Here is a 17,260-nt window from a genome sequence, read left to right on the forward strand (position 1 = left end):
TTGACACACAGGCACACTGTCGCCACACACACACTTCCACACTCATCACAGACGCTGCTGCTACTGTCTACTATCTATCCTGTTGTCTTTATCCCTACCTATATGTACATACTGTATCTACCTCAATTACCTTGTACCCCTGCACATAGACTCTGTACTGCTACCCCGTGTCCAGAGCCAAGTTATTAGCTCGTACCCCTGCACATAGACTCTGTACTGGTAACCCGTGTGTATAGCCAAGTTATTACCTCGTACCCCTGCACATAGACTCTGTACTGGTACCCTGTGTGTATAGCCAAGTTATTACCTCGTACCCCTGCACATAGACTCTGTACTGGTAACCCGTGTGTGTAGCCAAGTTATTAGCTCGTACCCCTGCACATAGACTCTGTACTGGTAACCCGTGTGTATAGCCAAGTTATTAGCTCGTACCCCTGCACATAGACTCTGTACTGGTAACCCGTGTGTAGCCAAGTTATCATTGTGTATTTACTCCTCGTGTTACAGTTTTTTTTCTATTGTTATTTTATTTATATTTTTTTATTTTGCGTTGTCGGGAAGGGCACGTAAGTTTGCATTTCAGTTAGTCTACACCTGTTGTTTACCAAGCATGTGACAATTAGCATTTAAATAAATAAATAAATGTAATGTCTGAAATTTAAAATAAATTCAGTTTGGTTTGAGATGATTTGTGAGTATCTGTGTCCTTTCCCCAAGTACAGATCTAGGATCAGCTCCCCCTCCCCCAATCCTTAACTTAACCATTAGTGGTGAAAATGCAAAACTGACCAAATATCAGTGTCTTGGGGTAGCTTCACCGTACACCCCTGTCTCTGTTTCCCTCTTAGGTCACTTTGGGTCAGGGGTGGCCTCCTACTTCATCTTCCTCAGATGGCTGTTTGGTATCAACATAGTCCTTACTGTCATGACTGGAGCATTCATAGTTATACCTGAGGTAACTGTGTGTGTGTGTGTGTGTGTGTGTGTGTGTGTGTGTGTGTGTGTGTGTGTGTGTGTGTGTGTGTGTGTGTGTGTGTGTGTGTGTGTGTGTGTGTGTGTGTGTGTGTGTGTGTGTGTGTGTTAGGTCCGATGACTTATCTGGATAAATAAGAGAAAAATCAATCAATCAATAGAAGAACAGGTGCTGTTTGTACCATAGATGTGTGTATCATGGATGTGTGTACCATGGATGTGTGTACCATAGATGTGTGTACCAGGGATGTGTTTATCATGGATGTGTGTATCATAGATGTGTGTACCATGGATGTGTGTATCATAGATGTGTGTATCATGGATGTGTGTACCATAGATGTGTGTACCATGGATGTGTGTACCATAGATGTGTGTACCATGGATGTGTATATCATGGATGTGTGTACCATAGATGTGTGTACCATGGATGTGTGTACCATGGATGTGTGTACCATAGATGTGTGTATCATGGATGTGTGTACCATGGATGTGTGTACCATGGATGTGTGTACCATGGATGTGTGTACCATAGATGTGTGTACCATGGATGTGTGTACCATAGATGTGTGTACCATGGATGTGTGTACCATGGATGTGTGTACCATAGATGTGTGTACCATGGATGTGTGTACCATGGATGTGTGTACCATAGATGTGTGTATCATGGATGTGTGTACCATAGATGTGTGTACCATGGATGTGTGTACCATGGATGTGTGTACCATAGATGTGTGTATCATGGATGTGTGTACCATGGATGTATGTATCATGGATGTGTGTACCATGGATGTGTGTATCATGGATGTGTTTATCATGGATGTGTGTATCATGGATGTGTGTACCATGGATGTGTGTATAATGGATGTGTGTACCATGGATGTGTGTATCATAGATGTGTGTACCATGGATGTGTATATCATGGATGTGTGTATCATGGATGTGTGTACCATGGATGTGTGTATCATGGATGTGTATATCATGGATGTGTGTATCATAGATGTGTGTACCATGGATGTGTGTATAATGGATGTGTGTACCATGGATGTGTGTATCATAGATGTGTGTACCATGGATGTGTATATCATGGATGTGTGTACCATAGATGTGTGTACCATGGATGTGTGTATCATAGATGTGTGTACCATGGATGTGTGTATCATGACTAAATAATTAAGATATTAGTGAAAGGATATAAACTGAATTCTCCATTAAACAAAACTTAAAAATAGCAATAGAGTTCAACTTTATTTAATACGATTTGACTGCTTCAAATGTAGAATGTAGCTGAATGTTACAATGGTGAATTGTATGCAGAGGATACAAGAGAGGACCTAACAGATATTGTAAATTCCGGTATGTGCTTGCAAAGTATGACAATAAAAATCAGCACTTTTGGTGCCAGCCGTCACAAATAATGCATAGAGGGCATTGTTATTGGTCTGGGTATGTCGGGAAAAGCAGGGCTGATTTATTTAGCCGGCTGACATGCAGACACAGGCAATTTCCCCAGACATCAGCTGGCACATCACTCACTCCCAATCTCCTCCATTTCATCCCTCCTTCCTTCCATCTATTCTCCAACCAACCTTTTCCCTCCTTCATTCACCCCAACCTCACAGATTGGACTTTTCCTTTGTGGACTGAAGTTTTCAGAGATTTAATCCGATCGTGGGTTGTAGACTAAGTACCTTTTAGCTTGTATCTGACAATAAAACATTTTACCGTCACGGTGAAGTCATGGTGAAGTCATGGTGAAGCTGGACCTAATTATAGAATGGTTTATGTACTATAATTCAGTCAATATTCCAACATATTCCAATTCAGTCAATATTCCAACACTTACTCCATTATCCAGCTGTTATTTATCAGAACTTACCGTTGCTACTTCATACATATAGACCGATCAATGTTATTTACATTTTTTACATTTTAGTCATTTAGCAGACGCTCTTATCCAGAGCGACTTACAGTAGTGAATGCATACATTTCATACATTTTTTTCCATACTGGTGGTTGGAGATCATTGTAGATTATGATCGGAAGAAAACAGAAAATAAAAGATCTAGGGAACATATTATTGTGTTTGAGGCATGGAGTGGGTAGTTAAACTGTGTGTGTGTGTGACCTGTAGTTCTGTGACCTGTGTGTGTGTGTGTGTGTGTGTGTGTGTGTGTGTGTGTGTGTGTGTGTGTGTGTGTGTGTGTGTGTGTGTGTGTGTGTGTGTGTGTGTGTGTGTGTGTGTGTGTGTGTGTGTGTGTGTGTATGTGCAAATTCAATGGTAACATTTCCCTTCCTAATCCATTTGCTCCCACTCCTCCCCTCAAATCGATATGTACTATATCTCCATATCATTGATTGAACTGGCATAATAATCCATCTGATTTCTCCCCTCAGCTCCTGGCCGGAGAGCCGTTCGGAACAACCCGGAGTAAGACCATTCCCAAGGAGCACCTGGCCTCAGCCCAAGATCTGGACACCATCTGGTCTCTTGGGGCAAGGCAGTTTTATCTCTTAATGTTCCCTCAATATCACTGTTCAATTACATGCATTTTGTTGTGTAGTCCGATTCATCTAAACTATATTTCAACCACTCCTTGTACTATGAGTGATGTTTATGTTGCCAGCCTTCTTCTCAGCATGACATTAAGTACTGAGGCCCCTGAGGATCAACAATAACCACATAATAACCACATAATAACACATAATAACCTCATAATAATCACATAATAATCCTTACACTGTGTGAAATGGATCAGGATTTGTTTAAACATGATATTAATGTCCCATGATTGCCACTATGGTCAGGGAGAGGACTACATTTTCAGCACTGAATATGCCAGTAGTGTCTCAATAGTGTCTCAGTAGTGCCTCAATAGTCCCTCAGTAGTGCCTCAGTAGTGCCTCAGTAATGTCTCAGTAGTGCCTCAGTAATGTCTCGGTAGTGCCTCAGTAATGTCTCAGTAGCGTCTCAGTAGTCCCTCAGTAGTCCCTCAGTAATGCCTCAGTAGTGCCTCAATAGTCCCTCAGTAGTGCCTCAGTAATGTCTCAGTAGTGCCTCAGTAATGTATCAGTAGTGCCTCAATAGTCCCTCAGTAATGCCTCAGTAGCGTCTCAGTAGTCCCTCAGTAGTCCTTCAGTAATGCCTCAATAGTCCCTCAGTAGTCCCTCAGTAGTGCCTCAGTAGTCCCTCAGTAGTGCCTCAGTAGTGCCTCAATAGTCCCTCAGTAATGCCTCAGTAGTGCCTCAATAGTCCCTCAATAGTCCCTCAGTAATGCCTCAGTAGTGCCTCAATAGTCCCTCAGTAATGCCTCAGTAGTGCCTCAGTAGTGCCTCAATAGTCCCTCAGTAATGCCTCAATAGTCCCTCAGTAGTCCCTCAGTAGTGCCTCAGTAGTGCCTCAATAGTCCCTCAGTAATGCCTCAGTAGTGCCTCAGTAGGGCCTCAATAGTCCCTCAGTAGTCCCTCAGTAATGCCTCAGTAGTGCCTCAATAGTCCCTCAGTAATGCCTCAGTAGTGCCTCAGTAGTCCCTCAGTAATGTCTCAGTAGCGTCTCAATAGCGTCTCAATTGTGTCTCAATAGCGTCTCAATAGCGTCTCAATAGCGCCTCAATAGTGTCTCAATAGTGTTTCAATAGTGTCTCAGTAGTGCCCCAACAGCGTGTTGGTTTTGTTTGTTGCATGCATTCAGTTTCACTGTGTTTTAAAGACCCAAGCCACAACTTGTTTTGGTTCCCAGTTTGTTCCAAATTCTTGTCTTTGTGATGTTTTCATCCACAGGGCTACCTCCAGTACTCGGTGTTGTTCTATGGGTACTATGGCCCGGTGAGGAAGCTCGGCAGGGCCGGCTATCGTCTCCCCCTGGCCTATTTTCTGGTTGGGATGGCTGTTTTTGCCTACAGTTTCATCATTCTGTTAAGAAAGTAATCACAGGAGTCTCTTTAATAAAGCTCATTTATGTGGTTGATATTGATATCAAAATGAAAGTGAAGTGATATTGATATGAATGTATTACCAAAGGTGACCATTGATGTGGCTAGCTACTAGCTACTACTAATGTCAAATATTCTATTTTTTAAGGTGGACTCAGTGATATGACGTAGATACACAAAGTAAAAAGTATAGTGGGTACATTTTTGCAACAACTAAGAGCATTGAAATACGAGGTCAAACTTCTCCGCTGTTTTGGTCCCGTGGCTATCACATTGTAACCACCATTGTAGTGATTATATTTTAACTGTTTCTGTATTACCTATAAAGGTGTTTGAATCCGGTTCCATCGCCAGTTTAACCTCTTATTAAGAACACAATGACCTGTCGCTAATCGATGCCATTTTGTGTTATTTATTACAATTTTCCCTCAGGATGGCTAAGAACTCCCGTCTGAGCCTAGCCAGTGCCTCTGACGAGAACTTCACCTTCTGCTGGAGAGTGTTCTGTGCCTGGGACTACCTCATAGGGAACCCTGAGGCTGCAGAGAGCAAGGGAGCCGCTATTGTCAACAACATCAGGGTGAGAGAGACACGTTGCAAGACTCAGGGCCACATTTCTGTAAACCTCATCTTGCAGTGATTTAATTTTAAAATAATTCTACGTTACATGTAAACTGAGAAATACATAAATAGTTGCCTCTTTATGATGCACATTGTTGAAGTAAAGTTTAAAGTGTAATCACGCTGCCAGAATAAAATGAGTTGTATGGTAATTTTTGCACTTTGCACAATTATTTTTGCACAAAAATGTCGCCCTCAATAGTCTAAATGGCCCTCCTCTGCTCATCTCCTGCTTTCACTTATCCTGTGGTTTCAAATCATCACAAATGGAGGAGATGGAAAGAGGAAGCCATGTAACACATTTGTGGTGCACGCTCAATCATCCTAACTGTTTTCCTTTCCTAGTCTCCTCTCCTTCATCTGCACTGAGAAACACTACACCACTCCACTCCTCGGATTTGATTTCCAACGATCCCAATTTCTTTCATTCACACACAGCACTCTGTAGAGTAGAAGTCAATGTACCAATGAATTACTGCTGATTTTTCTGAGGGCTGATCTATAATCTGTATTCTACGTCTAAACAAGAGAGACTTTTAAGCTGCTTGTTGAGTTTCCCTGTAGTCAGCAAAATGTAAAAGTAGATTCCTCTGTTTCGATAAGCTCAGTTGAAATGCTTAGATGCTTGATACAATACATCGTTTTTTTTCTTTCTTTATCCATATTTAACCTTTATTTTTCAGTTTTGTCTCATTGAGATTTACAATGTATTTTTCTACAGATAGGTGGACAAAATTGCAGCAAATATGTAGTTACACAAGATGGATGACATTAATAAATGCTAATTCCTTGCTCCTTTCTCTAGGAGGCCATTGTTGAGGAGCAGGAGAAAAAGAAGGATACTAGTCTGTAAGTATGTTTATTCTCTTGTCCTTGTAGAGGGTGGCTAAGTTAGCATGAAACATTGATATTGCTTTCCTGAGAGTAGCTGACACCCTGGACCCGTTAATGGACCCTTGGCTTTTATGCGTCAGTGGCTTTATCCTTTGCAAAGTATCTTGTGTCATTCATTTTTTATCCTCAATTTCGTGGTATCCAATTGGTAGATACAGTCTTTTGTCATCGCTGCAACTCCCTTACGGACTCGGAGAGGCGAAGGTCGAGAGCCGTGCGTCCTCCGAAACACAACCCAACCAAGCCGCACTGCTTCTTGACACAATGCCCACTTAACCCGGAAGCCAGCCGCACCAATGTGTTGGAGAAAACACCGTACACCTTGCGACCGTGTCAGCGCACGATGGGACAAGGACATCCCTGCCGGCCAAACCCTGCCCTAACCCGAACGACACTGGACCAATTGTGCCCCCCCAGGTCTCTCCTGGTCGCGGCCGGCTGCGACAGAGCCTGGACTCAAACCCAGAATCTCTAGTGTCACAGCTAGTACTGTGATAATGTGCCTTAGACCACTGTGCCACTCGGGAGGCCCATATTGTGTCATTCTGATTGGTAGAATCCAGGACTGTACCACGGGGGGGGAATGTGGTCTAGTGGGGGACGGGGGGGACGGGGTCTTCCTGGTGTCTTCCTGCAGGAAGGGGGGGTCTTCCTGTGGGGAGGGGGGTCTTCCTGGGGCATACATCTACACATCTACATTTTTTTCCCAGTGGCAGCCTTGATTTTGCATATAGAGGAAACACTGTATAAAAGTCAATGTTTTGCTATGACATGTTCAGTGGAAGTTCATCTCCTGCTATCCCCTGGTTGCTTTTGAGCCTTTTCTACCTACGTTCTCCAATGGTCTCAGAAAGGACTGATTTACTGTCTCGCTCCCAGTCCATTGCTACCCCACACACAGGCCGACACTTCCTGGTGGCGTAACTCATCCTAACAGCCTTTTACTGTCAGAGATGACTGGCTCTAAATCACCCCTGCCAGAGCATCATCAGACCTGAGTAGACATTAAAGAGGGATTAATACCTCAGGGAACGTTCGTTTACACTGCCCGCGGCCCTCTCCACCACACTATGTTGCCACTTCTTTCAGTCCATTTGAGTTAATGTCTATTCTAACTGGGGCTAATGCTAGGTGGATGCATGCACTGTACTGTATGTAAATTGTAGTTTTAATGGGAGATTTCAACCTAACGTTCTATTGATTGGTTTGGGGAGATTTTCACTGGAGTTTGAATTATAGTAACATTACCATGTTGCCACTTTTGTGTGGTTTAGGTGGTGATCTGATGAAGGCTGTGGAATGTCCAATGTACACTCATTTTGGTTTCAGGTAGAACCCTTTTGTGGTCCATGTGGAACCCTTTCCACAGAGGGATTTACATGGAACTCAAAAGGGTTCCACCTGGAAACAAAAAGTGTTTTTACCTGGAACCCAAAAGGGTTATCCTATGGGGACAGCCAAGGAACACTAAGAGTGTACAATACAGGCAGCCAGAGGAGGAAGGACCTCCCCTCTGAATCTGGTTCCTCTTTAGGTTTCTTCCTTCTAAAGAGTTGTTTCCTTGCCACTGTGCTTCAGATTTTGCTTTGCCCTGGGTCTAAGCAGGTTTACTGTAAAGCACTTTGTGACAACAGTAAAAGGGCTTTACACAGTGTCACCACTTGACTTTTTTCTGTTATAGCCTGAATTTAAAATGGATTAAATTTAGATATTTTTTGTCACTGGCCAACACACAATACCCCACAAGTGAATAAAACATTTAAAACGGAAATGTCTTGTGTCAATAAATATTCAACCCCTTTGTTATAGCAAACCTAAATAAGTTCAGGAGTAAACATATGCACCTCTTGACGGTCGCCTAGGATAGGAGGCGCTACAGCGATTTTTGAAAAAAATACGTGCCCATTTTAAACGGCCTCCTACTCAAACTCAGAAGCTAGGATATGCATATAATTAATAGATGTGGATAGAAAACACCCTAAAGTTTCTAAAACTGTTTGAATGGTGTCTGTGAGTATAACAGAACTCATATAGCAATAAAAACCCCGAGACAGTTTCTAACAGGATGTAGAAATCTGATTTGCGGACTCAACTTCAGCACTTTGCCTATAAATCACACCGTGAGTTAGGATTCATTGAGCACTTCCTATGGGTTCCACTAGATGTCCCCAGTCTTTACAAAGTGGTTTGAGTCTTCTACAGTACGAACTGACTGAAAGAGAGGCTGTTGTTCTTGGTCACATGGGGAGGGCCATTACCATTATGACGCGGGCGCCCCTGGCTACCCTCCCCTTTCGAAACGTTTTGAAAGACAATGCAACCGTCCCCCTTGAATATTATTGGAGCTCTGGTTGAAAAAGGCCCTAAAGATTTATGTTATACAACGTTTGACATGTTTGAATGAACTTAAATATTTTTGTTTTGCATTTTGGTGAAAGAGAAGTCCTGTGCACGACGGTACATTTGGAGTAGCCTTCAGAACGCGCTAACAACAAGAAGCTATTGGGACATAAATGATTAACTTTTTCGAACGAAAATACATTTGTTGTGGACCTGGGATACCTGGAAGTGCCTTCTGATGAAGATAATCAAAGGTAAGGGAATATTTACAATAGTATACAAGAGTAGATTTGATATTCAATTGTTCCAAGATGGCGCAGACCTGTATTGCTAGCCTATTTTTCTGAGTATAGCATCTCCTTTTATTGCAAAGTGTGATTACCCAGTAAAGTTATTTTTAAATCTGGCAATGCAGGTGCTTTCACGGGATGTTCATCTATAATTCTTTGAATGACAATATTACATTTTAAAAATGTTTTCGAATAGTAATTTAGTAAATTGTAGGCTGATTCACCGGATGCATTTGAGGGAAAATAGTTTGTCAACGTCACGCGCCGATGTAAAATGCTGTTTTTATATATAAATATGAACTTTATCGAACAAAAGAATGCATGTATTGTGTAACATGATGTCCTAGGAGTGTCATCTGATGAAGATTGTCAAAGGTTAGTGCTGCATTTAGCTGTTTTTTGGTTATTTGTGATGCATGTGGTTGGTCGGAAAATGGCTATGTGAATACTTTGACGATATACTCCTCTAACATTATCTAATGTTTTGCTTTTGCTCTAAAGCCTTTTTGAAATTGGACAACGTGGTTCGATTCAGGAGAGGTGTATCTATAAAACGATATAAAATAGTCCTATATTTGAAGAAAAAAAATGAAATTTTTCTATTGTTCGGTTATGAATATGGCGAAATGATTTTACTATGGATGTTGATCCCGCATACGGGACGGAGAACATCAAGATTAACAAGTCACATAATAAGTTGTATGGACTCACTCTTTGTGCAATAATAGTGTTTAACAAGATTTTTGAATGACTACCTCCTCTCTGTACCCCACACATAGTCAAGCAGTGAATAACAAACACAGATTCAACCACAAAGACCAGGGAGGTTTTCCAATGCCTTGCAAAGGAGATGGGTAAAAAAGAAAAAGCAGACATTGAATATCCCTTTGAGCATGGTGAAGTTATTCATTACACTTTGGATGGTGTATCAATACACCCAGTCACTACAAAGATACAGGCATCTTTCCTAACTCAGTTGCCGGAGAGGAAGGAGACCGCTCAGAGATTTCATCATGAGGCCAATAGTGACTTTAAAACAGTTACAGAGTTTAATGGGTGTGAAAGGAGAAAACTGAGGATGGATCAACGACACTGTAGTTATTCCACAATACTAACCTAATTGACAGAGTGAAAAGAAGGAAGCCTGTACAGAATAAACATATTCCAAAACATCCATCCCACGGCAATAAAGTAATAATAATAAAAATGGCAAAGCAGTTCACTTTTTGTCCTGAATACAAAGTGTTATGTTTGGGGCAAATCCAATACAACACATTACTGAGTACCACTTTCCATATTTTCAAGAATAGTGGTGGCTGCATCATGTAATCAAATCAAACTTTATTTGCCACATGCGCCGAATACAACAAGTGTAGACTTTACCGTGAAATGCTTATTTACAAGCCCTTAACCAACAGTGCAGTTCAAGAAGAAGAAAATATTTACCAAGTAGGCTAAAATAAAAAGTAATAACAAAAAGTAACACAATAAGAATAACAATAACGAGGCAATATACAGGGGGCACCGGTTCCGAAGTCAGTGTGCAGGGGTACAGGTTAGTTGAGGTAATCTGTACGTGTAGTTGAGGGTGAATTGACCATGCATAGGTAACAAACAAACAGCGAGTAGCAGCAGTGTACAAAAGAGGGGGGGGGGTCAATGTAAATTGTCCAGTGGCGATTTTTATGCAAAGTTCAGCAGTCTAATGGCTTGGGGGTAGAAGCTGTTGAGGAGCCTTTTGGTCCTAGACTTGGCGCTCCGGTACCGCTTGCCATGCGGTAGCAGAGAAAACGTATACAGTGGGGGAAAAAAGTATTTGATCGCCTGCTGATTTTGTACGTTTGCCCACTGACAAAGAAAGGATTAGACTATAATTTAAATGGTAGGTTTATTTGAACAGTGAGAGACAGAATAACAACAAAAATATCCAGAAAAACACATGTCAAAAATGTTATAAATTGATTTGCATTTTAATGAGGGAAATACGTATTTGACCCTCTCTCAAATCAGAAAGATTTCTGGCTCCCAGGTGTCTTTTATACAGGTAATGAGCTGAGATTAGGAGCACACTCTTAAAGGGAGTGTTCCTAACCGCAGCTTGTTACCTGTAAAAAAGACACCTGTCCACAGAAGCAATCAATCAGATTCCAAACTCTCCACCATGGCCAAGACCAAAGAGCTCTCCAAGGATGTCAGGGACAAGATTTTAGACCTACACAAGGCTGGAATGGGCTACAAGACCATCGTCAAGCAGCTTGGTGAGAAGGTGACAATATTTGGTGCGATAATTCACAAATGGAAGAAACACAAAAGAACTGTCAATATCCCTCGGCCTGGGGCTCCATGCAAGATCTCACCTCGTGGAGTTGCAATGATCATGAGAACGGTGAGGAATCAGCCCAGAACTACATGGGAGGATCTTGTCAATGATCTCAAGGCAGCTGGGACCATAGTCACCAAGAAAACAATTGGTAACACACTACGCCGTGAAGGACTGAAATCCTGCAGTGCCCGCAAGGTCCCCCTGCTCAAGAATACATATACATGCCCGTCTGAAGTTTGCCACTGAACATCGGAATGACTCAGAGGACAACTGGTGAAAGTGTTGTGGTCAGATGAGACCAAAATGGAGCTCTTTGACATCAACTCAACTCGCCGTGTTTGGAGGAGGAGGAATTCTGCCTATGACCCCAAGAACACCATCTCCACCGTCAAACATGGAGGTGGAAACATTACGCTTTGGGGGTGTTTTTCTGCTAAGGGGACAGGACAACTTCACCGCATCAAAGGGACGATGGACAGGGCCATGTACCGTCAAATCTTGGGTGAGAACCTCCTTCCCTCAGCCAGGGCATTGAAAATGGGTCGTGGATGGGTATTCCAGCATGACAATGACCCAAAACACACGGCCAAGGCAACAAAGGAGTGGCTCAAGAAGAAGCATATTAACCTGTTATGGCTAGGGGGCAGTATTTTCACGGCTGGATAAAAAACGTACCCGATTTAATCAGGTTACTACTCCTGCCCAGTAACTAGAATATGCATATAATTATTGGCTTTGGATACAAAACACCCTAAAGTTTCTAAAACTGTTTGAATGGTGTCTGTGAGTATAACAGAACTCATATGGCAGGCAAAAACCTGAGAAGATTTCATGCAGGAAGTGGCCTGTCTGACAAGGTGTCGTTCTTCTTGTCTCTGTTTATTGAAGAGTGAGGATCTTAGCTGTCCCGTGACACTTCCTACGGCTGCCATAGGTTCTCAGAAGGCAGCAAAACGCTGAATCGTGGCTTTGCAGGCTCTGGCTGAAACAAAGTAGCGCGTTTGGGTAGTGGCTGGTTACAGTACTGTGAGACTCAGGCTCGTGCCCGCGTCGACCGAAAGCTTTGTTTTCTTTCCTCTGTTTAGCTAAATGGACATTCCCGGTCGGAATATTATCGCTTTTTTACGAGAAAAATGGCATAAAAATGGATTTTAAACAGCGGTTGACATGCTTCGAAGTACGGTAATGGAATATTTTTAAAAAATTGGTCACGAATTGCGCCATGCGCACGACCCTTCTTTACCATTCGGATAGTGTCTGGGACGCACGAACAAAACGCCGCTATTCGGATATAACGATGGATTATTTTGGACCAAACCAACATTTGTTATTGAAGTAGCAGTCCTGGGAGTGCATTCTGACGAAGACAACAAAAGGTAATCAAACTTTTATAATAGTAAATCTGATATTGGTGAGTGCTAAACTTGCCGGGTGTCTAAATAGCTAGCCCGTGATGCCTGGGCTATGTACTTAGAATATTGCAAAATGTGCTTTCACCAAAAAGCTATTTTAAAATCGGACATATCGAGTGCATAGAGGAGTTCTGTATCTATAATTCTTAAAATAATTGTTATGCTTTTTGTGAACGTTTATCGTGAGTAATTTAGTAAATTGTTATCAAATTCCCCGGAAGTTTGCGGGGGTATGCTAGTTCTGAACGTCACATGCTAATGTAAAAAGCTGTTTTTTGATATAAATATGAACTTGATTGAACAAAACATGCATGTATTGTATAACATAATGTCCTAGGTGTGTCATCTGATGAAGATCATCAAAGGTTAGTGCTGCATTTAGCTGTCTTCTGGGTTTTTGTGACATTATATGCTAGCTTGAAAAATGGGTGTCTGATTATTTCTGGCTTGGTACTCTGCTGACATAATCTAATGTTTTGCTTTCGCTGTAAAGCCTTTTTGAAATCGGCCAGTGTGGTTAGATAAAGGAGAGTCTTGTCTTTAAAATGCTGTGAAATGGTCATATGTTTGAAAAATTGAAGTTTTTGTATTTTTGAGGAATTTGTAATTCGCGCCACGCCTATCATTGGATATTGGAGCAGGTGTTCCGCTAGCGGAACGTCTAGATGTAAGAGGTTTTAAGGTCCTGGAGTGGCCTAGCCAGTCTCCAGACCTTAATCCCATAGAAAATCTGTGGAGGGAGCTCAAGGTTCGAGTTGCCAAACGTCAGCCTCAAAACCTTAATGACTTGGAGAAGATCTGCAAAGAGGAGTGGGACAAAATCCCTCCTGAGATGTGTGCAAACCTGGTGGCCAACTACCAGAAACGTCTGACCTCTGTGATTGCCAACAAGGGTTTTACCACCAAGTACTAAGTCATGTTTTGCCAGAGGGGTCAAATACTTATTTCCCTCATTAAAATGCAAATCATTTTATAACATTTTTGACATGCGTTTTTCTGAATTTTGTTGTTGTTATTCTGTCTCTCACTGTTCAAATAAACCTACTATTAAAATTATAGACTGATCCTTTCTTTGTAAGTGGGCAAACGTACAAAATCAGCAGGGGATCAAATACTTTTTTCCCCCACTGTAACTTGGGTCACTGGAGTGTCTGACAATTTTATGGGCTTTCCTCTGACACCGCCTATTATATAGGTCCTGGATGGCAGGAAGCTTGGCCCCAGTGATGTACTGGGCCGTTCGCACAACCCTCTGTAATGCCTTGCGGTCAGCTGCCAAGCAGTTGCCATACCAGGCGGTGATGCAACCGGTCAGGATGCTCTCGATGGTGCATGCAACCGGTAAGGATGCTGTCGATGGTGCAGCTGTAGATCCTTTTGAGGATCTGGGGACCCATGCCAAATCTTTTCAGTCTCCTGAGGGGGAAAAGGTTTTGTCATACCCTCTTCACGACTGTCTTGGTATGTTTGGACCATGATAGCACATCGTTGGTGATGTGGACACCAAGGAACTTGAAACTCTCGACCCACCCCATCGATGTTAATGGGGGTCTGTTAGGCCCGCCTTTTCCTGTAGTCCACGATCAGCTCCTTTGTCTTGCTCACATTGAGGGAGAGGTTGTTGTCCTGGCACCATACTGCCAGTTCTCTGACCTCCTCCCTATAGTCTGTCTCATCGTTGTCGGTGATCAGGCCTACCACTGTTGTGTCGTCAGCAAACTTAATGATGGTGTTGGAGTCGTGTTTGGCCACGCAGTCGTGGGTGAACAGGGAATACAGGAGGGGACTAAGTACACACCCCTGAGGGGCCCTAGTGTTAAGGATCAGCATGGTAGACGTGTTGTTGCCTGGGTATTGGTATGCTTGTAATCGTTAAGGACTGTGTAATTTTACAGGATAAAAAATAAACTGAATGGAGCTAAGCACAGCCAAAATCCTACAGGAAAAACTGGTTCAGTCTGCTTTCAAACATACACTGGAGTTGCTTACTGTCACGTCCTGACCCTAGTAAGATGTCATTTTCTATAGTAGAGTAGGTCAGGGCGTGACAGGGGGTGTTTTGGGTTTTATATGTTTTCTATTTCTATGTTTAAGTTCTAGTTTTTCTATTTCTATGTTGGGGTTGTTTGGGCTAATCTCCAATTGGAGGCAGCTGATCCTCGTTGCCTCTGATTGGAGATCGTATTTAAGTAGGGGTTTTCTTCCTGGGTTTTTTGTGGGTAGTTGTTTTCTGTTTAGTGTATATCACCTGCCGGAACTGTTTCCGTCGTTTTGTTGTTTTGTTAAAGTATTTTCATTAAAGTAAATATGAGCACTATACACGCTGTGCCTTGGTCCCCTTTATACGACCCGCGTTACAGAACTACCCACCATGATTGGATCAAGCGGGGTGCCCGGGCAGAAATTGACACCTGGTCACATCAGGAGTGGATTGAGAGGAGAAACTGGACTTGGGGCCAGGTAATCAAGCGATATCGGAGCCTACCTGGGAAGAACGAGAGGCAGCCCCCAAAATGTTTTTTTGGGGGGGAGGGGGCACACGGGTAGTTTGGCTGGGCCAGGGGTGAGGCCTGAGTCAACTCCCCGTGCTTTTTGTGGTGAGCATGTGCCTGCCTCTAACACTCTCTCTCCAGTGCGCCTCCATAGCACAGTATGTCCTGTGCCTGCTCCTCACGCTCTCCCTCCAGTGCGCATCCAGAATCCAGTACGTCCTGTGCCTGTTCTTCGCACTCTCCCTCCAGTGCGCATCCATAACCCAGTACGGCCAGTGCCTGCTTTGAGCATTCGGTCCTCAGTGCGTCTCCCCAGTCCGGTGAGACCGGTTCCTGCTCCTCGTACAAAGCCTCCAGTGATAATCGATGGTCCGACGCCTGTAGAGATGATCCATGGCACTAAGCCTCTAGTGATGATCCATGGCCCGGAGCCTGTAGGGATATTCCATGGCACGAAGCCTGAAGAGGTAATCCATGGCCCGGAACCTGAAGAAGTAATCCTTGGCAAAAAGCCTGGAGGGATTATAAATGGTCCGGAGCCTGTAGGGATAAACCATGGCACGAAGCCTGTAGGAATAATCCATGGCCCGGCACCTGTAGAGATAATACATGGTAAGAAGCCTCCAGTGATGATCCTTGGCGCGGAACCTGTAGAGATGCTCCATGGCATGGAGCCAGCAGCAACGGTCACTAGTCCGGAACCTATTATGACGCCTCCCAGTCCGGAGCCTCCGGCGACGCTTTTCCGTCTGGAGCCTCCAGTGACACTCCTCAGTTCAGAGCCTCCAGCAACGCTCTTCAGTCCGGAGCCTCCAGCTACGCTCCCCAGTCCGGAGCCTCCAGCTACGCTCCCCAGTCCGGAGCCTCCAGCTACGCTCCCCAAGCCGGAGCCTCCAGCTACGCTCCCCAGTCCGGAGCCTCCAGCTATGCTCCCCAGTCCAGAGTCTTCAACAGCGGTCTGCAGCCCAGAGTCGTCAACGGCGGTCTGCAGCCCACAGTCTTCAACGGCGGTCTGCAGCCCAGAGTCTTCAACGGCGGTCTGCAGCCCACAGTCTTCAACGGCGGTCTGCAGCCCAGAACCTCCAGCGGCGGCCTGCAGCCAAGAACCTCCACCGGCGGCCTGCAGTCCAGAACCTCCAGCAATGATCTACAGTCCGGTTCCTTCGACGACGATCCACGGTCAGGTGGTAATAAAGCAGAAGGATCAGCGGGTGGAGCGGGGAGTACACCCAGAACCGGAGCCTCCTATGCTGGAGGTTAAGGTTATGTGGACTGCATTTGAGCCGCCATAGACTTTTGTCACGTACTGTCACGTCCTAACCCTAGTAAGATGTCAGGGCGTGACAGGGGGTGTTTTGGGTTTTCTATGTTTTCTATTTCTATGTTTAAGTTCTAGTTTTTCTATTTCTATGTTGGGGTTGTTTGGGTTAATCTCCAATTGGAGGCAGCTGATTCTCGTTGCCTCTGATTGGAAATCGTATTTAAGTAGGGGTTTTCTGACTGGGTTTTTTGAGGGTAGTTGTTTTCTGTTTAGTGTATGTCACCTGACGGAACTGTTGTCAGTTGTTTTGTTAAAGTATTTTCAGTAAAAGTAAGCGTCCCACTCCTGGTACACCCTATCAACAGCAGGTGAAATATCAAGGGCGCCAAATTTGAAAACAATTAAATGTCATAATTCAAATTTCTCAAACATACAACTATCTTACACCCTTTGAAAGATAAACATCTCCTTAATCTAACCACGTTGTCCGATTTCAAAAAGGCTTTACGGCGAAAGCATAAAGTTAGATTATGTTAGGACAGTACATTGAAAATAGCTGTGTGTAATGTTTTGTCAATGCAAAGACAGGCATCACCAAAAGCAGAAAACCAGCAAAAATTATGCACTAACCTTTGATAATCTTCATCAGATGACACTCCTAGGACATTATGTTAGACAATACATGAATTTTTTGTTCTATCAAGTTCATATTTATATCCAAAAACA

General features: G+C 43.4%; 1 protein-coding gene across 1 annotated transcript in view; it reads left to right on the forward strand.

The window, feature by feature from the left end:
- LOC106587877 (transmembrane channel-like protein 3) overlaps positions 1-17,260 on the forward strand; it is a 62,682-nt gene that overhangs the window by 18,079 nt on the left and 27,343 nt on the right. Inside the window, exons 5-9 of the mRNA XM_045708975.1 lie at positions 849-955; positions 3,367-3,465; positions 4,750-4,892; positions 5,334-5,481; positions 6,328-6,371. Coding sequence (XP_045564931.1) covers positions 849-955; positions 3,367-3,465; positions 4,750-4,892; positions 5,334-5,481; positions 6,328-6,371 — 541 coding nt within the window. The remainder of the gene's footprint in view (positions 1-848; positions 956-3,366; positions 3,466-4,749; positions 4,893-5,333; positions 5,482-6,327; positions 6,372-17,260) is intronic.

This window comes from Salmo salar, chromosome ssa26 (genome assembly GCF_905237065.1).
Source record: "Salmo salar chromosome ssa26, Ssal_v3.1, whole genome shotgun sequence".
NCBI classification, from domain to species: domain Eukaryota; kingdom Metazoa; phylum Chordata; class Actinopteri; order Salmoniformes; family Salmonidae; genus Salmo; species Salmo salar.